The 24,893-nt window shown below is 43.4% G+C and overlaps 1 protein-coding gene across 1 annotated transcript in view; it reads left to right on the top strand.

The window, feature by feature from the left end:
• Window positions 1-24,102, top strand: part of LOC128736965 (uncharacterized) — a 36,904-nt gene extending 12,802 nt beyond the window's left edge. The window contains exons 2-4 of the mRNA XM_053831486.1: window positions 20,910-21,086; window positions 21,153-21,376; window positions 21,473-24,102. Coding sequence (XP_053687461.1) covers window positions 20,934-21,086; window positions 21,153-21,376; window positions 21,473-23,879 — 2,784 coding nt within the window. The 5' untranslated portion in view covers window positions 20,910-20,933 and the 3' untranslated portion in view covers window positions 23,880-24,102. The remainder of the gene's footprint in view (window positions 1-20,909; window positions 21,087-21,152; window positions 21,377-21,472) is intronic.
• Window positions 24,103-24,893: the final 791 nt, after the last annotated feature.

The raw sequence follows: 24,893 nt of genomic DNA, 5'->3' as shown, positions 1-24,893 counted from the left end.
GTTTTTCAATTTTCCTGCTCCCATATTTTTTTTTCTTTTTTTCCTCGTTTACTGTCCATTTTTTTCTTTTTTCTTTCATTTTTTTTTACTTTTCTGTCAAGTTTGTCCATACTTTCTTTCTTGTTTTCCTCGTTATCTTTGTCGAGAGAATGAATTTCTTCTCTCTTTCTTCTTTTCTCTTCCGTTATCCCTCTTTTTTGCCCAGACTCCTCTTTTTTGCATCCTTTCCCTCTTTTCTTCCGTTTTCTTCTTTCTATTTTTTTCTGTTTTTACGGCTCGTTTTCCATCCTATAGACTTACGATTTTTCTTTGTTGTTCACACCAGTTTTGCTTCTATGTTCTCTCGCGTTTTTGTGTTTTCTATCCCGTTTGTTCAATTGTTGTCACTTTAGGAGCAGCAAGAGACGGGTAAAAATTTAGGTCATAAATTTTCAAAAAACGAACAAATATGCAAAATTTGAACAAAATCCGAGCACTTTTTCTCATGGAATTACTTACTGGGTACACCTGTACCCGGTTGATCAGATTACGTTGTTTTTTTGGTTGATCAATTGAGGGTTAAAAAATGCGCAGGTGCATTATGCAAACCTTTACTGAACATATGCAATATGTCTCTAGAACAACATAAGTTCCCGGAGTCCTGGAAAAGGTCTTACGTTTTCCCGGTGTTCAAGAAAGGTGATAAAAGCAACATAGAAAATTACCGAGGGATTACAGCCTTATGCGGGTGGTCTAAATTGCTGGAGATTATTGTCGGTGAACTTTTGTTCCGTAGAATTAAGTCATATATTTCATCAGAACAACACGGTTTTTATCCAAAGCGCTCTATTGGCACAAATTTATTTCAGTTCTATTCGTTCTGTCTCCGCCATATGGAGGATGGTGCCCAAATTGATGCAGTATATACCGATCTTAGAGCCGCTTTCGATCGCATAGACCACCAGATTCTTCTGCATAAGCTGAACCGACATGGAGCTTCTAACGAATTTGTTCGCTGGCTCCAAACATACTTAATGAATCGTTGCCTCTCGGTACGGCTGGGCTCTATCGAGTCGAGTAATTTTTGCAACCAGTCCGGCGTTCCACAAGGAAGTAATTTGGGCCCACTTACTTACTTACTTAATTGGCCTAACGTCTTATGACAAGGCCTGCGCAGTATAATTTCTCCATCTGTTTCGGTCCATGGCAACTGATCTCCAGTTCCGCGGGCACCCAGTGCTCGCCAGATCTCGCTCCACCTGGTCTTGCCACCTCGCTCGCTGTGCCCCTCTTCGTCTTGTTCCTACCGGATTTGATGCGAAAACCATTTTTGCAGGATAGTTGTCCGGCATTCTAGCAACATGTCCTGCCCAACGTATCCGTCCAGCTTTAACCACTTTCTGAATACTTGGTTCGCCGTAGAGACGCGCGAGCTCGTGGTTCATTCTTCGCCTCCATACACCGTTCTCTTGCACTCCGCCAAAGATGGTTCTTAGCACCCGCCGTTCGAAAACTCCGAGTGCTCGTAGGTCCTCTTCTAGCAATGTCCACGTTTCGTGCCCGTAGAGGACAACCGGTCTAATTAGCGTTTTGTACAATGTGCACTTTGTACGGGGGCTCAGATTGTTCGACCGCAAGTGTTTGTGGAGTCCGTAGTAGGCCCGACTTCCGCTGATAATACGTCTTTTAATCTCACGGCTGGTATTGTTGTCCTCTGTTGCCAGCGAGCCAAGGTATACGAACTCGTTGACTACCTCGAACTCATCCCCGTCGATTACCACGGTGCTGCCCAAGCGAGCCCTGTCGCGCTCGGTCCCGCCCGCCAGCATATACTTCGTTTTAGACGTATTTATCTGCAATCCAATCTTCTCTGCTTCGCGTTTCAGTCTGGTGTACTGATCTTCCACCGCCTCAAATGTTCTGCCGACAGCATCCACGTCGTCAGCAAAGCAGATAAATTGACTGGATTTATTGAAAATCGTGCCCCGCATTTCGATCGCCGCTCGTCTTATAACACCTTCAAGCGCAATGTTGAATAGCAGGCAGGAAAGACCATCTCCTTGTCGAAGTCCCCTGCGAGATTCGAATGGGTCCGACAATCCACCCGAGATTCTCACACAGCACTGGATCCCATCCATCGTAGCCATGATAAGTCTAGTAAGCTTACCCGGAAAGCCGTTTTCGTCCAAAATTTTCCATAGCTCTTGTCGGTTTACGCTATCATATGCGGCTTTGAAATCGATGAACAGGTGGTGCGTGGGGACTCGGAATTCGCGGCACTTCTGGAGGATCTGCCGCAAGGTGAAGATTTGGTCTGTTGTAGACCGACCCTCCATGAAGCCGGCCTGGTAACTTCCCACAAATCTATTGGCTATTGGCGATAGTCGATGAAAGAGGACTTGGGACAGCACTTTGTAGGCGGCATTCAGGATAGTGATGGCTCGGTAGTTCTCACAATCCAGCTTATCACCTTTCTTGTAGATAGGGCAGATAACCCCGTCTTTCCACTCCTCCGGTAGTCGTTCCGTATCCCAAATCTTGACAATCAATTGATGCAGACAGCCGGCCAACTTGTCCGGGCCCATTTTAATAAGTTCCGCTCCAATGCCATCCTTTCCCGCTGCTTTGTTGTTCTTCAGCCGCTGGATGGCTTCTTTAACTTCCCTTATCGATGGGGGTGGCACATCTTCGTCGCTTGCTGCACCAATGTGGTCACTTCCTCCGCTATCATGGTCTTCCGCCTGCACGCCATTCAGGTGTTCATCGTAGTGCTGCTTCCACCTTTCGATCACCGCACGGTCATCAGTCAAGATACCTCCATCTTTATCTCTGCACATTTCGGCCCGCGGCACGAAGCCTTTGCGAGATCCGTTGAGTTTCTGATAGAACTTCCGTGTGTCGTGAAAGCGGTACAGCTGTTCGAGTTCTTCGCACTCCTTCTCCTCTTGGTGGCGCTTCTTTTCCTTGAAGAGTCGGGTTTGCTGCCTCCGCTTCTGTTTGTATCGCTCCACATTCTGACGGGTGGCTCTACGCAGCATTTGTACCCGCGCTGCGTTCTTCTCATCCAATATCTGCTGGCATTCCTCGTCAAACCATTCGTTACGTCGATTCGGTGCCACACTGCCTAGGACGTTCTCCGCTACGCTGTCAATGGCTGTTTTCACGGCATTCCAACAGTCTTCAAGAGGGGCTTCATCCAGCTCTCCCTCTTCCGGCAGCGCGGTTTCGAGAGATAACGCGTAGTTTTCGGCGACCTCTGGTTGCTTCAGTCGCGCTAGATTATACCGTGGCGGGCGGCGGTATCGTATGTTGTTCACAACAGATAGTTTTTGACGTATCCTTACCATCACTAGGTAGTGATCCGAATCAATGTTAGCGCCCGGATATAGGATAGGTTCTGACGTCGATAATGTCTGAAAAGTGCCGACCATCTATCAGAACGTGGTCGATTTGTGATTCTGTCTGGTTGGGTGATCTCCAGGTGTACCGATGGTAGAGGTTATGCTGGAAGAAGGTACTACGTATGGCCATGTTCTTGGAGGCGGCGAAGTCGACAAGTCTTAGGCCGTTTTCGTTCGTTTGCGGGTGAGCGCTGAACCGTCCAATCACCGGTTTGAATTCCTCCTCCTGACCAACCTGAGCATTACAGTCCCCGATGATAATTTTGACATCATGTCTTGGGCAGCGGTCGTATTCACGCTCCAACTGCGCGTAGAATTCGTCTTTGTCATCATCGGTACTTCCGAGGTGAGGGCTGTGCACGTTAATTATGCTTATATTGAAGAATCGGCCCTTGATTCTTAATCTGCACATTCGGGGGTTGATCGGCCACCACCCGATCACCCGCTTCTGCATCTCGCCCATCACTATAAAAGCTGTGCCCAGCTCGTGTGTATTGCCGCAGCTCTGGTAGATGGTATGACCATCTCTATACGTACGTACCATCGTTCCTTTCCAGCATACCTCCTGCAGCGCAACGATGTCGAACTTGCGGCTCTTCACTTCTTTAGAAAGCACGTGGGTACTTCCGAGGAAATTTAGAGACCGACAGTTCCATGTTCCTAATTTCCAATCGTTAGACCGTTTTCGTCGCCTGGGTCTTTGCCGATTGTTCCGATTAGAGTTATTATTATTACTTACGGAGTCCATTGCTTTGGTTTTTTTTAGTGGTTCAGGCTTGCAAAGTCCGCAACCAATCCCACAGTATCGCCGGAGGGCCAACGTAGCTCGAAGGAGCCCTCCTCCCCTGTCAGCATACGACCTTGGTTTCCACCGGGGTTGGTTACCCGATCTTTGGGCCCACTACTTTTCCTTATATATTTCAACGATGTTTGTTTTGTGATACCATCTGGAAGCAGGTTATTATATGCGGACGATTTGAAGATATTCCTCGCTGTAAGATCAGTTGAGGATTGTAAAGAACTACAAATGTTGTAGACTAATCTCAAGTTTTTAGTCTTGACCTTGAAATGCGGTCATACATATATATTAATATTTTTTGAAACGATGGTTCTACAATTGATGAAGGGACGGTAGGGAAAGAAATGAAAATTTTTGGTGAAGGTGGGGAAGAGCGGAAAGGTAGGAGTCAAAATGACTACTTGTCAAGCATAGCTACCAATACTCCCCCCCCTTCCTTTCCGCTCTTCCCCACCTTCACCAAAAATTTTCATTTCTTTCCCTACCGTCCCTTCAGCAATTGTAGAACCATCGTTTCAAAAAATATTAATACAAATGTTGGTTAATCGATTTGCAGACTGGTGCAGTTTGAACAATCTCACCATAAGCGCTTCCAAATGTACAGTTATCATGTTTTCCAGAAGCAAAACCCCAATCATCCTTGAATATACACCTGTGTGAAAAATAATAGCAGTGCTGAGTTTAGCATTAGAGTTTACAAAAAAATTACAATGTTGGAATTTATGTATTTGATAATCATTTGTTATTTAATTATGAATATGTTTTAGACCACAATTCCTTTCAGCAACGTTTAGACACCCATTTTGGCTGATTATACGTATTTACTAAAAATGAACGTATTTTTGTTAAATGTAAATAGATAATATTTATACCTTAAATGGTTTGTTTCAACGGTTGTTTTATAATTCTTTTGAAAATGAAATTGTGAGCACTGCTATTATTTTAGCACAACACAGGAAAAACAGGTAGACAAACAAAACGATCCATATGCTCAATAAAGGCAGTACGACAGTCGAGTACATTTAGTTAGAGATCGTATGCTACTAGCATACAACGTTATATAGGTAGCGTTCTTGTACATGATAAAGTAGAAAAAATATACCGTGAACGTACCATATTCTGCGCAGTTAAGACATTTTTATGATTCTTCCGCTATTTTAAGTATTCTAGATTTAAATTAACAATGTGGATAGCAGAAACGTGTAGTGCTACGGTCTATAATATCTGGTAAAAAATATGGGAATTATAAGTCGACCAACAATTGAGTATATTTTTTGTTTTGTAAACTTATCCACGGTGCCTAATTCTACGCACTTTCTTGCCCATGTTCCTAATTCTGCGCATGTTTGCTCCTAATTCTGCGCACCCAAAAAGTGAAAATAAACACTCCTGCCATGCTGTTTATGTCTTTATACGCTAAGAGCACACCGAAAAATTCAGCATTTGCCATTACCATAATTAAATCCATGGTCAGGCCTTCTTGTGCTATCCGGGTGACAAAGGAATATTGTTATCATTTTGAGTGCTTCATTGTAAATATGTTATTCTCGATAACGTGAAGGGCGAATTGATTCGGGTTTTCTGCATACTGAACATTACACTATAGACTTATACTAAAAATTGTGCTTTCTTATAGAAACCAGAAACCACTAGCCCACTCTCTGACAGTTCCATGAGGTTGGACATAAAAAAAAAGATATGGTTTCATAAATTAGCACTCGTAGGTTTGGACCCCGAGACACAGCACAGGATTCCAATTTCAATTCTACTATTCTACTTCATTTTTCATGCCTCTATACCTCAGCCATTTGGGTGAGGTTGCGTATTCTTTCGCGATTTCTTCGTAGGATGCATGACTGCGCAGAATTTGGACCATGAATAAAAGATCTGTGCCTAACTCTGCGCATTATTACATCGCATTTTTCTAAGGAAAGTAATGCATGCAATCACTCTTTTTGTCTAAAATATCACTGAAACTAATTATTCTTTCTAATTATGTTGGGTAATTTGATCATTGCAAAGAATGTCGATCATAAATTTGTTAATTTTCTAGACGGACAATCTTAGCGTTGGTGCTAACGACGATGTTTTCTGCCATATAAAATACTTTCAATTTCACGTTAAATTATTTCGCTCTCAAATATTATGGCCCGTTTGTCAATAATGGCGAAATATTTAACAGACATTTATAAAAAAATAACGCAATGATCATAGTTATGCACAATGTTAAAAAATACTTATATAAAGAAAAATGCGCAGAATTAGGAGCGGTCACGGTAAACGATTTTTTAAAAATATGAGAATTTCACTGCTATTATTTTGCACACAGGTGTAGGTTTCAAGCAACTCTTCTTGACCATGTAGCTTGCATGCCAGGCATGGTTCTTACGATGGTTAGAGATCCCCCATCCCACTAAGAGAGGGGGGGGGGGGGGGCTCCCATACAAATTTATACCTATAAAAATGAATTTCTGTCTGTCTGCCCGTATGTTCCTTATAGAATCGAAAAATACTGAACTGATCTGCGTGAAAATTTGCGTATAAGGGTTTTCGGGGTCAGGGAAGGTTAAAGACCCCTCCCCCCACTAAGAGGGGGGGCTCCTATACAAATAAAACACCAATTTCTGCATAACTCGAGAACCAATCAAGCAAATGGAACAAAATTTGACATGCGGGTGTTTTTGGAGACAAGAATATTTTCTATGGTGAATTGAAACCTCTCCTCGCTCCTATACAAATGAATTACAAATTTCCTCATAACTCGAGAACTAATTAATCAAATAGAACCATATTTGGCATGTGGGTGTTTTTGGAGGCATGAATTTTTTTTATGGTGAATTAGGACCCCTCTCCCTTTTTAGGAGGGGGGCTCCCATACAAATGAAATACAAATTTCCTCATAACTCGAGAAGGTTTATGTATTTTCCTAGATCTACTGATCTCTATTACTTTCCTTCAGTTGGGTCACCCCTGCGAAATGGTACTTTCTACGAAAAGATTTTCTGTGAAATGGTACATCCCGCGTAAGGTTTTTCGCGAAATGGTATTCTGCGAAACTCTATATTCCGCGTTATGGTCAACCGAGAATTGGTGTTCCGCAAAGTGGTATTCGGCGAAATGGTTTGTATTGATGGCGAATATTTAAATGCTATCCGCTTTATTTTATCAGGCTAAGCAATGGGGGAGTTGTTTTCTACTTTACTATGAGGAAAATTTTTATATATAAACATCCATGAGCTCCCCAGAAACTTGCAAAACTCAAGATTGTGACAAAGGTCATCCGTGATTCACGATTTATGTACAATACAGTTTAATTTGTGGCAATACGAAGTTTGTCGGGTCAGCTAGTAAGTATATAAACAAACAAACAAATATTCGCTAGCGCTAGAAGCAAGTGGTTGTCACTCAAAAACTAGCTATTTCAATACGCTAGAAGTGTTCCAGGCGCATCTGCCTCATATATTTGTAGTAATGTAAATGGAGCACCTCATTTTTTTGGGCTGACACATTAAAAACAAAATGCTGCAAATGGCTAGTGAATGAAAATTTATTTATATTTTCAATCAGAGGGGCATTTTTGTGTTTTTCCATGAGAAACAGAAATTTTGATGTTCATTGAATAAAAATTAGCAAATTACTTACGTTTTTATGAAAACAGTTATAACACATTAAAACCTATGAGTGCTACATTCTTTTCAGTATTGTTATATGGCGGCAAAGTTTTTATTTGAGAAAGCGCAGCAAAAGAAAGGGAATGTGGGCTGAATTTAGTATCATGGTTTCATTCGAATTCGAATTCATAGTAAATAATATTTTTACAGTGAATGCGTTGGAGTATTTCCTTTGTCCAGATGTAGTTCTTAACACAGCTTTGAAGTATTTAGTATCCAATCTTCACTTTTTATAAATATTCATCTTGACAGCTGTTCAACAATGTTCAGAAATTGTTTACCTGACATTAAAAACTGTTTAAAGAAACAGCCTCCAAAGTGCAAATACAAATAACACTTGTGAGGTTCATGTGAATGAGCCCTTATCTAATAGTTCTCCCTTCGAGGTACAAGTCGCTTTGAGGAAACAACCGTTCAACTGTGTACGAACGGGCGTGTGTTGTGCGCTGTCGTACGCGGACACTCGACTTCAACGTCCAAATCCCGACCCGACGACACGAAATGCCAACACTTTCTATTTATTTACTGTGACGGATAAACATTAGGACTTTATTGCACTATCATTGTGTGGGCGATCGCCCCCGGGCGGCTTATTTATGACCTTTCGATCCGTTCGGAAGCAATCACTGCCGCCTTGCCTTGCCGCCGGCGATTGATCGCTTCATTTCGCGGATCATTGCTTTTTATTTTTGCTTAGTTTTCACCTGATCGACACGTGTTTGGGCGCGCCTGCTCTGTATGTTTGCTAGCGCTAATGTGGAACTCCAAGCTGGTCCGCAGAATGTTTCGCTTTCATCTGGGGGGCTGCCAATAAAGAAATAAATTTATAAAAAAATACAACCCATCTTTATAGGTGTGCTGTTCAAAATAATGGTGCTGTTCGTAGAAAACGTAGAAAACCTCCCGTGGCGCGCGATCGCTGAAGACCTCGTAAAAGGTCGCCATATCCACACACTATCACGAGAGCCCTCAGGCCATTTAGTTACAGCGTCAAAGACGCCTCACACTGGACCACACCGCTCACTGGTAGAAGTGATATGAGAAATTGAAAGTCATTATCAATACTACCAACTACTGTCGTAAACATCAGTCAATACTACTCGATGAACCATACGAATTATATTAATTACACTTGCTGTAAGGAACATTAATTGAAAGAAAAAAAGCGAAACGGTTCGTTTAAGATCCGAATTTATGGTTCCGTTCGAGTTTTTAAAGCCGATCCAAACAAACATTATAAAATCGACCAACAACAAGACGAACAAAAAAATCTATGCCATCCAAATTAAAACGTGACTCCGTCCGGGCGAAGAAAGGCTTTATGCTCGTTCGGTAAACGGCAACGAACGGTGGTGAGATTGTACCGTCGGATTTGGAGAAAAGCCTCCGGGGCGGATTGCGAATTATGTTTGGGCTTTTGTTGGTCAATTTTTTTTTCTTTGCTCTCGGCAGCTTAGCGGTAATGCGGCAGCAGCCAGCAGCGGTACGCTCACTCACAGCCAGTATTTAGCGCTCGCTGATTAGAGTTGCAACCGTGCCTGGGTAGTTCCTCCTTTGGCTTAGCGTTTTGTTGTCTGTTTGTTTGTTTTGTTTTTTTTTTCGTTTCCCCTCTTTACGCCATTGAACCATTTTCTACAAACCTCTGTCGTGTTTTAACGTTGTTACACTATTCCGGGTCGGGGATAACAAATCGCGCGGCCGCTTTGCTTGCACTGTAATAGTTTATGTAAACACCCAATGAATGTCTCTTTTGGAGAAAGGATCGGCGTGATTGATGACGCAGGTCAGCAACACATGGTGGATTTTTTTTGACTATGCAACTTCACTTTTATTTTTAAATTTTTTCAGGTCGACATACCTTTCGATCCATTTTGCATGTTATTTTTTCCGTAAAATAATCTTTTCTTTGAAACTATATGGCATTCAATGGGAATTCCGGATGATACAGATTAGAAATTGTAAATTTAAAATATCTGCAAGTCTGACAGCTGGTAAATCCAAGCCCAGCTAAATTCAGACCATATTCATTGTTTCAAATTTGATTATAAAGGCCAATTTCTTTCATCTTCTGGTTGATTAGTGGTATTCATAAACATAACCGAATGCTATAATGCCATTTGGGGTAAATTGTTCCATTACATCGCCGCAGCTTGGTGAAACTAAGTTGGATAGTAAACAATTTTGAATTCAACAAGCAACAAAATTACCTTTTAAGTGATGCTCGCCCTTATCCGTAATTAATAATCGGTAATTTGTTCGGTGCGGTGTGGCGAGTCAATGTTCGTTGTGCGCACAATTTAAAAGCAAACCCGGCAGCTACAGAAAACCGTGAGTTCACGAACTCGTAAACGCATGGTAATCACAACGAAAAAATTCCCGCAATTAACCGTGCCCAATTTCTCACCCTCTGGACAGGTGGAACGAATTGAAACGTCATTTCGCGCGGTAGCCCTGGCGGGCGAGGTGTACGACAATCAGTTTTTTTCGGAAGACGCAACGCGACTTTCTTTCTCTGTCTCTCGCGCGCTTTTTTTGCTTCACTATAAAGCGGCAAAACAAGATGTTCACACGTTGATTTCACTGATGATGAATAGCTGTGCAGTATCGTTTATTCTTCGGTGACAACAAAATGCAACACCGAAGGAACCCCCACGGGTCGGTTGTCGCAACGCCGGAATGCCCATTTTCGGCGGTGTTGAACTTTCGCCAAACTACGGCGACCGCGGTTGATTCAACGGGGCTCTTCGACGCAGTGGCAAACCAATTAAATTGATAAAAACTCAATTTCCGCCGCAGTTCGGGTGCAAGCAGGCCCGGCCCGGTGCGGTTTGATCTTATCTGGGGCTTGAGGATGCGCCGGCGGATGGCCGTGGAATGAACCGGGTAAGGAAATAAATAGTGATTAACGAGCTGCGGTGCCGTTTGGAATGGGAAATTCGGGCATTGTTTGCGACAATGTTAGCTTGTTACGTGATTTGACCTCAATGTAGATACAGCGATAAGCTTAAACCATAGGAAGAAAGGAGAAAATCAAGTAATATGCGAATGCCTAGACTTTAATGAAGTATGCAAAATGAACATATCAACATACGATCACATTAAATCTCTGTCGAATAATGCATACTGTTATAGCGTGTAATTGTTATGGCCAACAACTGTAATAGGTGCAACGTGTTACCAAACCGAAGGGAAACACCAGTCACTGTCATGTCGAAACGTATCGATTATGGTTCAATCGTGTCGGGAGTACATTGTAAGTAGATTGAACGACGGATTGCTCAAACGTTGCTAGCGCGATTGTGGCGCGCGCAATCTGTGCCGCCATTAAACTTAATGGACCTTTCCTTTTTTTCATGCCAATTTTATCACCAACTACCCAGCATGGGGTACCTACCTCCTTTCAATCGATCATCATAGCCACTAGGAAAATTGAGTCCTTTCGAAAAGTGAGTGGTTACGACGAACCGATTGTCACACTTGCTTTTCGCTTAGTTTTTTAATAGCTATGGTTATACCAGGAGGAATTTATTTGAATTGAAGAACCGATGCACCATGAATGGTGAACTACAGTAAACTATATTATTATTCTACCTTAAGTCGTTTATAACGTTAAGGTGTTAAGGTGAAACCACCGTAACAAGGCATACCGATTACCGGTTCAAATTCAGGGGGTTAAATAATTAATTTAATAATATTTTCAAACATCAGTGAATCAAAACTACCATTTGTGGGGGGGGGTTTGATCCACCCAGAAGATCAAAGGGTCCTCATGTTGCAGAGGAAGCAGACGCTTCTGTAGGCATTGCTTGATGTAGACCTGCCCGTTTAGGCTTACAGTCCCGGTAGTCACGAGCGGTGCACACCGTTTGCCACATGAGCAGATCGTTTACCAAATTATGTATTTCTTGGAAAATTTTGAAAGTTTCTGCTACCTTACTTCCTCCGGAACATCAAACTTGTGCTGGGCGGAGAAGTACAGTAGCCCCGGAAGCTGCCGGAAGTCCGCCTTTACGTAAGTTTCATCATCCATGATGAGACAATGAGGCTTCATCAGCATATCGGTGTACTGTTTCCGGGCCCGTGACGCCGTGACCTTCCCACCGTATTTTGCCGTTCATGACGATTTGGAGCCTTCTGCTTTTTGTACGTATGCAGTCCCTTCCGGTCGTTGGCTCCCTGAATGAAAGATTTAAACAGACTCAACTTTTTGACCACACCCCTGGTCGAAGCATTGGGATTCCGCTTAAACGCATTCACGCTTGTGATCCTGATCACTGATAGAACAACCATTCTGACCGCATTTCTCCTTCCGTTCGATGCTAAGAGTATTGTAGTAATGTTTAATCACATGAATCATCGTTGAATGCACGATTCCGAGTTGTTTTCCGATGTCCCGATGAGAAAGTTGCGGATTTTCCAGATGCTTCCGCAAAATCAATTCGCGACGTTGCTTTTCGGGTGACGCCATTTTTTCCTATTTTTGAAAAACTGACAGCAATAAAAATCAGTGTAAACGATACACACTAAATTTCTACTACCTAAATTTATAAGAGAATGTACCCAATGGTATCTATAGCGTTTTTTCCGACAACCTGGATGTCGTTGGCTAAGCTGCGTCGCCATGAGCCTCTGAGTCTGCCTACGCTAGCCTAGCGGATTCCAGTCGAGTGCTTCTCTCCAAATCTCGTTCGCTCCTTTGCTTCAAGGTGTGTCCGATTCACTTCCACCTACGTTCACGAATTTCTGTTGCTATCGGCCGTTAATGACATCGATGATAGAGTTCCTCATTGGATATCATCAGACCGGGGTGGCTCTTACCGTATCAAGAATTCCTCTCCATTGTACTCGGTCCTGGGCTACTCGTCGCCAGTTCGACACACGCAAGTCGGTTTCAACCTGGTCGAACCATCTAGCACGTTGAGCCCCTCTATTTCTGATGCTGGTGGGGTTCTTGAACAGAACGGATTTCACTGCACAGTCGTCCGGCATCCTTGCGACGTGGCCGGCCCACCGTAGTCTCCCAACTTTCGCTCGGTGTACGATGGGAATCTCTCCAAGCAGTGCTCGTGGTTCATACGTCTCCGCCACTCTCCGCTTTCCGTCTGTACTCCGCCAAAAATAGTCCGCAACACCTTCTGTTCAAATACGGCTAGTGCACGTATGTCTTCCGTAAGCAAAGTTTTTGTCTAAAGTCCGCAGAGGACTACCGGTCTAATTAGCGTTTTGTACATCGTCAGCTTTGTACGACGTCGTATACTCCTAGATCGAAACATCTTGCGGAGGAAAAAGTAGGCTCGATTTCCAGCTTGAATGCATCGTTGGATCTCCTTACTCGTATTATTATCGGCGGTAACTAGAGATCCCAAATATAATAACTCATCAACCACTTCCAGTTCATCGCCGTCAATAGTCACTGTCCGTGGGAGGCAAACATTGCTTTCTCTGGAGCCTGTTCCTACCATATATTTGGTTTTCGACGCATTGATTTGTAATCCTATCCTCTTAGCCTCCGTTTTTAGGCTTGCGTAGATCGCCTCCGCCGTGCCTAGGTTTCTAGTAATGATGTCGAGGTCGTCTGCGTAGGCTAGGAGTTGGCTACTCTTGCTGAAGATCGTTCCTTTCGTTTCGATGCCCGCTCGCCGGATCACACTTTCAATAGCAATGTTCAATAGCGTACAGGACAGTCCATTCCCTTGGCGCAACCCTCTGTGGCGCAACGAAAGGACTCGAGAGTGTCCCCGAATCGCTCACGTAGCACATCATTGGCTTCAGAGTAGCTTTAATCAGCCGCGAATTGTCGTTTAAACCGTACTCATGCATTATCTGGCATAGCTGTTCTCGTTGAACTGTATCGTATGCTGCGCCGAAACCCACGAAAATATGATGCGTGGGCACGTTGCATTCTTGACATTTCTGGAAGATTTGTTGAACAGTAAAAATTTGATCCGTAGTAGTACGGGCCCCCAAAAAGCCCGCCTGATACTGCCCTACGAATTCTCTTGCTATTGGGGATAGATGACGCAACAAAAGCTGGGAGAGCACCTTGTAGGCGGCGATGACCAACACACTTAAACGATTCGGTAAAATTTACCGAAATCTAAACAGCTGAACGTTCGGTAAAATTTTTTATTGCACCAGACATTACTAATGATCTGTAAACGTCGATTGGCACCATCGAAATTTTTACCGAACGTTCAGCTGTTTAGAATTCGGTAAAATTTTACCGAATTCAGTGCTTTTTGTTAAGTGTGAACGTGATGCCGCGGTAATTACAGCAATCTATCCGGTCGCCCTTTTTGTACAGTGTGACACATGTATATTCGAACCAAAATCATTTTATGCTTGCAGCGGCATATACAATTAATACAAGCAAACTATGAAACATGAAACATGAACAAACATGTGTGTGTGGCATCATGACTTAAAGCTTACTTGATATAGTTTCATTTTCGTATTGTGTCGTTCGGTGTACACGTACCAGAGTCTGAAGGTGACCGGACGAGAGCCATAAATATGATAGCCATGCGGACGGTTGCCATACGTACGAATGCCATAATGCATGTTTGCCATAATGGACAGGAGCCATGCAGACGAATGCCATAATGTATGTTTGCCATAATGGACGGGAGCCATAATGTACATTTGCCATAATCTATATATTCAACGTTTCCTAGATGATTCAGGGCGAGCCGGCCGCAGGCAACGGTGAGTGTTCGACGGGGACCCGCCGTCGGAAGCGCTGGCTACAGGCCACGGGAAAAGCCGCAGAAATCCCATCTGTCTAGGTCTGTTCGTTGTCCTAGGTTTACCATCCTCTAGTTAGTTTTCCCGAGTCCTCGCATCAAGATACCCATTATAAAATAGAGCTTTGAGCTTTGAACTGGTCGAAGTGTAGTTCTGGGCCTGCATACCAAAAATATTAATTAGGGTAAACGTACATTATGGCATTCATCTGTATGGCTCCCGTCCATTATGGCAGACATATATTATGGCATTCGTCTATATGGCATTCGTACGTATGGCAACCGTCCGTATGGCAAACGTATATACGGCTGATGGGGTGTCGTCGTTACGGTCGTTGATAATAAATAAATTGTCAAACATCACGGTATAAATAGAGGATTTGTATACTATGCACTAAAAAGATTTTTCGAGACGGGATCTGTTGAAACCCGTAAAAAATCGGAAGAAAACCCAAGTAGCACATGTTGTCACAATTGAGTCGCAGCGGCTGATATGCGACTAATTTAAATGTAAAACTTGGGTTACAGTAACTTAAAATATAACTGTTGTGTAATCGAAATAGCGCAACTTATGTAACTAAATATGGTTACATTAACAGTTACTCAATAATCAATATGTAACATATATAGTTACAAAATGGTTACCAATTACACCACTAAGCCTTGGTTAAACAACACGCTCAACTAGAGATTGGGAGCTGTGAGTTCGACTCTCACCTTCGCTAAGTCTATATTTTTGGCCTAATATCAAGAATTTTCAGTTTGCCTGAATCTTCATTTCTCGCATTAAGCATTTATTCTTCCCCAACAGAAAAGTAAAAGCCGACTGCTATACGTCGTTGAAAAAGAAAAAAGAAAAAAAAAATTATAATCCGGTACTCGACCCGAACCCGCATATTATTGTTTTTTTCAATACCTGAACCCGACCCGAACCCGTCGGGTCCCGACCATCTCTAGTGCGTGCCGCATGTGACGACTTTGAAAAGTATTTGAAACGTGTTATCCAGGCAAAAGACGATTCAATAGAGTAATGAATGTTTATTGCGTTCTTTATCTATAGGTAAACAACTTCTAAAAGTCAAATTCGAAATTCAGCTCTTATTTACAAATATATATGACTTTGTTTTTGTTCGAATACATATGTGTCACATTGTAGATGGGACAGACTACACCTTCCATCTACTCCTCCGGTAGTTTCTCCTCCAAACAAATCTTAGAAAATATTCAATGAAGTGCCGTTGCTAGCGGTTCTTGACCATTTTTGCAGAACTCTGTCGGGAGTCGGTCCTTGCCGGCAGCTCTATTATCAGCATTCAGCAGACCGATTTCTCGCCGGATCTCCTCGAAATCGGGAGCCGGTACGCAGTTGTCGTTTGTAGGCACTCCAAGGTTAACTTCCATAGCGTCTCTCTTGCTGCTATATCACCGTTGAGGTGCTCATCGAAATACTGCTTCCACCTGTCGACCAACTCGGGCTCGTTTGTAATTAGATCCCTTCCCTCGTCCCTACACATGTCAGGTTCAGGTGTGTAGCTCTTACGAGTTTGGTTCACTTTCTCGTAAAACTTGCGCATGTCATTAGGCCGAAATAGTTGTTTCAGCTCCTCACGATCTCAGTACTCCTTCTGGCGCTTTTTCTTCTCAGGATCGTGGTCAACTCATTCCGCGCTCGTCGATACTTGGCCAAATTCTCTCTCGTGGATATGCTTAGATAGTTTTTCCAAACTCTTTTTTCTTCGCTATCGCTTGTTGGCATTTCCCGTCAAACTAATCATTTCGTGCACTCGAGGTTTTCACTCCTAGCACCGCGGTTGCGGCCTCGTTGACGGCCGAGCGTATCATACTCCAATCGTTTTCGAGGGTCGAAGCATCTGGCTCCACAGAGGAAGGTAGAGCTTCATCCAGTACGCGCGCGTAGTTTTCGGCAACTGGCGTGTAGTTTAGCTGCCGAATGTTTAACCGAGGAGGGCGGCTTTGTCGCGAGGTAAAAACCGTCGATAGTTTTAAGCGCACGTGTACTGCTACTATGTAATGGTCCGAGTCGATATCCGCCCCCCTAGGGAGCGTGCGTTGGTGATGTTCGAGAAAAACCGGCCCTAGATGAGAATATGGACGATTTGGTTCGAAGTTCGTTGGTCAGTTGATCTCCATGGGGCTTTGTGGATATCTTTGTGGGGAAAGAAAGTGCTTCCGACCGGGATGCGGCAAAGTTGATGCCTCGCTGGCCGTTATCGTTCGTGTCAGTGTGCAGACTATGGGTCCCGATCACCGGCCTATACATTGCTTCCCTGCTAACCTGGGCGTTCATATTTCCGATGACGATCTCGATGTCCCGTCGTCCAGCTGCGCATAGAACGCTTCCTTCTCGTCGTCGGGTCTACCTTCGTGTGGACAATGCACGTTTATGATGGTGTAATTGAAGCAACGGCCTTTCATCCTCAACACGCACATCCTTTCATTGATCGCTTTCCAGTCCATTACGCGATCCTGCATTTTGCCCAACACTAGAAAGCCCGTTCCCAGCTCGTTGGTCGCTCCACCGCTCTGGAAAAATTGGGCTTTGCCGCCACGGATCCTCCACACCTTCTCGCCTCTGCGACAGATCTCCTGCAGTGCCACGATGCCAAACTTTCGGAGTTCTAACTGATCGAGCAGCACCCTGTCGCCACCAACGAAATTTAGCGATCTGCAGTTCCAGGTACCAAGTTACCATTCCATGTCCTTATTTCGTCGCCTTAGTCCATGCCGAATGTTCCGAGTAAGATTTTCTTAATTATTTTTAGCTTTTACGGTTTAGGTAGATAGCAGTACCAAGGCCTACGCTACCAAGTCTCGTGATGGGGCTGCCATATTACAGTCTCGAGACACACTGTGTCTCCTTCCCTGTTGGTATACAACCTAAGAGTCCACCGGGGTTGGTTACCCGATCTCCGCTAAGGTTGCTCGTATTCCGGCTGGTACCACGTGGAGGTAGGGATAGAAGTAGCTGGATAGGAGGCTAAGGACCACTATGGGGTCTGTTTTACGCATTATCCAACCGTTAACCAACCCACCGTTAGGCAAATTAATTAAAATCTTTTTGAAACCACTTTTCAATTACTCTACTTACTTAGTTGGCTTGTCATCCTAAGACTTAGCCTGATGAACAAAGTTTCCAAAACTCCAGAACGCCTTGACCGACCTCCACCAAACCTGGCGCACATATTCTTTGATATAAGGGAATCAGCACTGGGGGGTTGATAAGAGGGGGTGTTCATAACAGGGGAGGGAGGCCATAACTCCGAAAAGCCCGGACGGTTCTTCACCAAACTTGGCATACATATTCCTTGACATAAGGGAATCACAGGGGTTGACAACAGGGAAGGGGGTTCATAACAGGGGGAGGGTCGTAACAGGGGGGGGGAGATCCTAACTCCGAAACGCCTGGACGCTTCTTCATCAAACTTGGCACACTTGATATGAGGGAATCGGCACTGGGAGGTTGCCAAAAGGGGGGCCCTAACAAGGGGCTAAGTAAAAGGGGATGCGTTTCTCTAGCATTTAAACCGATTGAAGTTGTGCAAATAACTTTGAGAAAAGAGGGGGTTCCACCGAAGAGGAATACAGTAATGGCCCGATGAATTTAGGGGTGACAGAAACGGGGCAGTGACAAAATCGGGTATTTTTTCAATTTTTATTTTTTTGCAGATAACTTAGAACGAACTACATATACTTCATTCTGATCACTTTTAGGACATGTCGCACTTCCTTCTACCTCTCTGTGGACATTTGTCACCTTTTCACAGCACTCCCAAAGGTATGAAAACACGCGTTTTTTAATTGCACCGAAATGGTTGATTATACTGGTTAACTATGTTCAAAGAAATTTCACAGCGTAAGAAGCTCTTTCTTATGGTAGGAACGATTCTTTGATTAACCCCCCTAAAAGTAAGATAGAAAATTTATTTTTCAGGCAGTAAGAGATAGAGCAAAACAATGTTCTACAAAACTTTTGAGAAGATTATTATAAAGAACTTTGCCAAAGAAAGCAACCTTCTAGCTATTATAGTTGTGGAGATAAGAAATAATTTTTGTGGAAACTCCACGATAATCAACTTGTTGAACACAGTTCTTTTCACAGTGTTTTAACACATTTGACATACTAAGCTTTTGATAAATCAAAGCGTGACAAAATCGGGTAAAAAACGTGACAAAATCGGGTCAAAAACGTGACAAAATCGGGGAGTGACAAAATCGGGTTACCATTGTATATGATAAAAAAGACCTTTGTTTAGTTTCCATTATAGTGATTTTCATAGAGCAAACCAATGCAGAATTAGCTACGTGCCAGAAGAGGGAGCTGACTGGGAAAGAACCGACAAGTAGAGGGACGAAGAACGTGTGTATGAATGTATGTTTAGCCATAGCCCTGGAACTTCTGAACTTCGTTTGTCAAACACATGTATTTTGGCATAAAAGAATCAGCGCAGGGGGGTTGACAAAAGAGGGAGATGGTTTCTTATAAGGGGAAAGAAAGCTTCAAATGGGTAAAGGGGCGTGTTTCTCTTGCAATTGGAATGATAGCAGATGTACAAGTTGCTGGATTTCTGGAAGGGGGCCATTAACAAAGGGAAGGTTCAAAAACGGTTTTATGTCGATTTATAGGGGTTACCGGGAAGAAGTCAGATTTACAAGTGGCTGGGGGACAAAATGAGGGAAACTGACAAAGAGACTAGACACATTAAAATTAAAAAAGGGTTTTTGCATTATGAAAATTTTCGTTACAATGAAAGATGTACAAGTGACTGAGAGGCAAAGGGGCCCGAGTAAGATCGGGTAATCAGCTAGTACCTAATAAAAAATACGAGCGCAAGTTGCGCAATTTGTATCGTTTTACAGCGACAGTATTCTATTAGTAGAACTCGATGCATTAATTTGCATTTAACTTTAATGTGCTGGTGAAATAAAAGGCTTAAGAGAAAATGCTGACGGCTATAGCCTCCATTAGAAATGAGCGCTAGGTCCGTAGATGTTACATTTTACTCTCAATTTTTTTTATTCTCGTTGTTTTGACATAAAAGAAGCGGAAATTGCCACGAATGGAAAGCGCGATTGAATAAAGGTATTTTCCGCTCACATAATACTTCAACAACGTTACATTTTCAGCGATAGCCTTCTTATGTCGGCAATTTAATCAACAGAATTACGTTTTTTATTATGTAACAGTACTCGGAAACTAAAAAGTAGCTATTCTATTCGTGAGAAAAACGTCTGACAACTGACCCGGTTTAGCTGATTTTATTTTCTATCATTAACGACGAAATAGCTTATGAAACCTATAATTCAAACCGACAATGAATGCCGCCAATAAAATTTTACTGTTTTTCTATTTCATCATATGCACGTGTAAATTGCTTTTGCGCCTATAATATGTGGAATTTCTTTTACATGTTTTATTGGTTTCGATTGAATGTTGATCACCGTTCAGCCACTGAATAGCAGGCTTCATTCTCGGGTTTTTGCTCAGTAGATGCTCATTTGACTACAGCACCTCAACTAAACAGAATTCGAAAACGCAGTGTAAAGGGCGATTGTAGAGCTAATTATTATCTACATTATTGTTGAAGAAAGTATAGTTCTATCTTTTGTATTTACAGCGCTATGGGGCTGCTACCCCGTTGGTAGCAAAAAGAGCGCTCATTTGGCTACCAACGGGGTAGCAATCGCATAGCGCCGTAAATACAAAAGATAAAAGCATACTTTCTTCCGCAATAGTGTAGATAATAATAAGCTCTACAATCGCCCTTTATACTACTTTTTGGAATTCTGTTTAGTTAATGCGCTGTAGTTAATTGAGCATCTACTGAGCAAAAAACCGAGAATGAAGCCTGCTGAATAGTGAATACTGAATGTATGACCGGAAGAAATGATCGTGTAATAACTTTATACGTAATGCTTAAGGATCGACCCACACAAGTTCGCTGGTCAATCAGAATCGACATCGGTTGATTCCGCGATCATAAGGGTAATAAATAAAATAAAAAGTGTAATAAAAATTTGTGCATTTGGTAGATTTAAAAGAAATTATTTGATGTCGTCAATTTTGCCAATTCGTCAAATAATTTCTTTTAAGTCTATCCAAAATTTGCAAAAAGGTTTTGGATTCATCGAGCTGGCGAAATATGGCTCCTGACGAAATATGGATCCTCTACCCTAACTGAAGGAAAAGAAAAGAATCCATCAATGACTGTTATGCAGTTATGATCAGCAATAGCCACAAATCGACATACAAAATACTCCAATCTAATACCATTCCATCTCTTCTTTCTCGCCACAGATTTCGCCTTTTAGATGATCCAGGATGCTGCCATCGATCGCACTGATACTGGCCGCGTGCATGCTGCGGCTAGCAGCGGCTCAAACGGTCCCCGTATCGCTTCCAACCCCGGCTGAACCGGTTACGCATGCCCGAACGGTTCCGATGCTACTGCCAACGGTCCCGCCAGACCAGCAGGTAGATTCCGGCTGACCGAACAAAAAACACTTGGCATTTAAAATTGTTTTCGCCCCCTCATTTTAGTCGTTCACATTATTTCAACCGCTGCAGACCATTTCTACTCAGGGGCCGGTGCAGCCTTCCCCTGCTCCCAGAAGGGGCGTCCAGTACGAACACTCGATATCGCTTGGACCCAACAGCAATTATTATGTGTACTACTCGGATTCGGTCTCGAACGGAGAGCAGCAGCAACCGAAAGCGACTGAACAGCAGCCGGAACCACCAATCGCGTACCAGCCTCTTGTTGGGTATAAGATTAATCAAAGTTGTGCTTTTGACAGCTAGCAGATTGCAGTGTCAATCAAAAAATTCGAAACAATCTCACACTTCCGTTTCATTTCTAGATATTCCAACGATCAGGCTAGTCAAATAGTGTTCAGCACGAATACCGTGCCGGTGCAGCTGGTCACTTTGGTACAACCAACACTGGATGCTGCTGTTCAGCAGGAAAACACCAATCATATTGCATCATCAGGGGCTGCGAGTGCCGAAAAGCAACCCCAAGTGGACCTAAACGAAGAAGGCATTCAAAGGTTGGTATCCTCCACTCAGAACTTGGTCAGCAGTGAAGATGTTATGAGTATCAACAACGCGCAAGAAGAACGAAAAGAAACTACGGCGGATGAGAAGCCAGCATCTTCAGTGGAGAATTCTTCGGAAACCGTACCGGATAACGAACCGAGCGAAAGTCGTAAAAGCGTTCAAAAATTGAATGACAACATAGCGGTTTCGTCCTTCGATAAGCCAATAATTGTTGGTGAAATGCCCGAAGGGACAAGCCGTACTCATCGGTCCGGAGAGAATCCGGTTAAACAAATTAACGTGGAAATTATCCGCGAGTCGGATGATCACAATAGGGGACAGTACTTAAAGGAAACCATTTTTTCGGCTGGTGGTCAATCAACTACGGAACCTTGCGAGGATGATTTGAAGTCGGTTCCGGTATCGATTCGACACGAGGTTACCACGATTCGACCGATCAGTTTGTCAACTAAAGGACGGGCTTCGACCGCTTCTAGGCTTAGTACTCGCTTCCGTACCACACCAGGCCCACAACCTTCATCTACCGCACGCTACACGCCTAAACAAACCGTAACTCCTGCACCTGTTTCTAACAAATACCTAACTCCGGTTCAACCTGGATTACGATTGGTCAATTTGGAGCACAAAAACAATGACGATTGCTTCGATGGGATTCTACAGCCTCCCAAATTTGAGTCCGACAAGCAGACAGTTGTTGAGATTCAGAAAAGTGTAAACATCAAAAACATCCTGATTGACGAGGAAAAACCACAACAGCTCAAGTCCAGAGAGTTTGGTGCCCGCACCAAGGTGATCTCGCAACCAATCTTCATCGAAAAACCTGTCGAAAAAGTTGTGACACAAAATGTTTACATCGAGAAGCCGGTCGATCGAATCGTACAGCAGCCGGTTATCATAGAAAAAGCAGTCCCACAACCCGTTGATCGAATCGTCGAGAAACAGGTACCCGTGCCCTATCCAGTGGAGAAGGTTGTCGAAAAACCAGTTCAAACCGTCGTCCCCGTTCCGTATGCCGTTGAAAAACAGGTTCCAGTTCATCACTACATCGATCGACCCGTCACACAGCATGTCACTGTTCCGGTTCCAGTTGATAGAATTATAGAAAAACCAGTTCCGGTGGAGAAAATTGTCACTCAGCAAGTTCCGGTTCCCTATCCGGTGACGCAAATCGTTGAGAAAATCGTGGATCGTCCGGTTCCGGTGGAGAAAATAGTCACTAAGGAAGTCCAGATCCCGTACCCTGTAACAAAGATCGTTGATCGTCCTTACCCGGTTGAAGTGCCAGTTGAAAAGGTTATCGAGAAGATTGTCGATCGACCGGTGGAGACAATTGTAGAAAAACACGTTGAAGTTCCCGTTCCGGTCACGGTAGAAAAAGTAGTGGAAAAGTTTATCGATCGTCCCGTTCCCTATCCTGTGCAAGTCCCTGTTGAAGTCCCCGTCCAGGTTCCAGTTCACTATCCGGTGGAAGTCCCCGTCGGTGTTCCCATACCATACCCAGTGGAAAAATATATTCCCGTAACCATTCACGAACCCAAACCCACGCACGCCATCATCAAAACCACAACACACGAAAAGCTTTTCGATTTGCACAAATTTTTCGGCGGAAAAAAGAAACACTTCACCGAGCATGTGTTCATTAAAGGTCCCTCACATCCGAAACCCCAGATACTGGAAGTCCCTTCCAAACATCTCTTCTACCACAGTCAATATCCGAAGAATGACCTGCACTTCGGGGCTTCGATTCAAGCTCCCGCGTACGTAGATTTTGCCCAGTACAACATTCTTCCCAATCACTACCCGGAGAAGCCGAAACCTCTGTACGGTATTCCCTACCCAGGTGACCCCATCAATGGTAATTCCTACCATCAGCATTACAGTGGCCAGTACCATCAACCGTTCAATCAATTTGTAGGCAAACTAACCTACCCGGTTCCGTACCACCACCATCACCACCAGCAGCAGCAGCAAACCCTTCAACCGGTGGCCCAAGCCCTTGGACCGCAAATTTACCGGGACGATTACGTGGGTCCGACGCCCCTGCTGGAGGATCACTGGGCGGTCAAGAGTGACGTCAAGTTCCGCCGGAATGCAGCGTACGGGAAGAGCCTACGGATCGAATACGGTGGCTTCAAGCCACCGCTAGTGCCATCGGTCGAGATCGACGAGAACGGAGTGCCGCTGAATAAGGAGCAGAACGCCAACTAGTTAGGCGAACACACCCGGCGGCCTGCGGAGACTGATGTTTGTTGATTTTGTTCGACACCATGTTGCAGCAGAGGGTACCTTCTGTTGGTATTAGTTGATTGTTATAACGAAAAGATGGTATAGTGAATAGCGAAAAAAACGAGCAATGGTTAATGCTAAGAACGATCTTAGATTTATTCGCATTGTAGACACGATTCCACTGCCACTAAGTTAGACGGTTTGTTAGGAGATGTTCTTTTCTAAGTGATAAGTAATTTATTGTAATTGTATGAATACTTCAGTAGAAGATACAACTTAAAAGTTGCGGGAAAATTTTGAATCTAGTCCGAAACTACAGTCCTTTGATGAAAAAGAGTGGGTTACTGAAAAAATAATCGTTAATCTTAATATTTTTAATGATTATCTTTTTTTCGTAATTTTTTTGGCCTTTTCAGTCTTTTACGGAATTTAGAACTGGCTTTTTCAATTCACTCCGACGTTTCGACTATTTATTTTAGTCTTTTTCAAGGATAGCTATAATATTTTGTCATGTTAGTTTTAGTTATAAATGTCTTTTGTTTAGATTGTACCAAAAAAATTACGAAAAAAATTACAAAACTAGCAGTCGACAGAGTATAAAGTAAAGTTAATGATTATCTTTCTTTAAATCACTTGCACATTAGTAGCGCTTTAAGCTTCGCGAAAAATAGTATTATAAACCGGACTCGATTTACCGAAGTCTTCAAAGTCTTAAAAGGGAATGGCGAGGTTAGAACGAGGCCAATTCTTACTAAGCAATCGGTTAACTTTAAATATTGTTCCTAGAATTCTTCATCTGCCGAATGTCGCTGGTCGCGCTTTTTTGGGCTTTTGGGACAATTTGGAGGTCTCAGCTCTTCTGCGATGAACTGGGAACACACCCTCGCGGATGATGATACCAATAGCATCATACCCGCTAAGACGCAGATTGCGTCATGTGAAACTGTAGGATACGCACTCGCCATTCTTAAGCACATGTGACGATAAGTGCTTTCC

The sequence above is a fragment of the Sabethes cyaneus genome, chromosome 2 (genome assembly GCF_943734655.1).
Source record: "Sabethes cyaneus chromosome 2, idSabCyanKW18_F2, whole genome shotgun sequence".
NCBI lineage: Eukaryota > Metazoa > Arthropoda > Insecta > Diptera > Culicidae > Sabethes > Sabethes cyaneus.
Note: the sequence above shows the minus strand (reverse complement) of the source record. Positions and strands in the feature narration are given on the sequence as shown.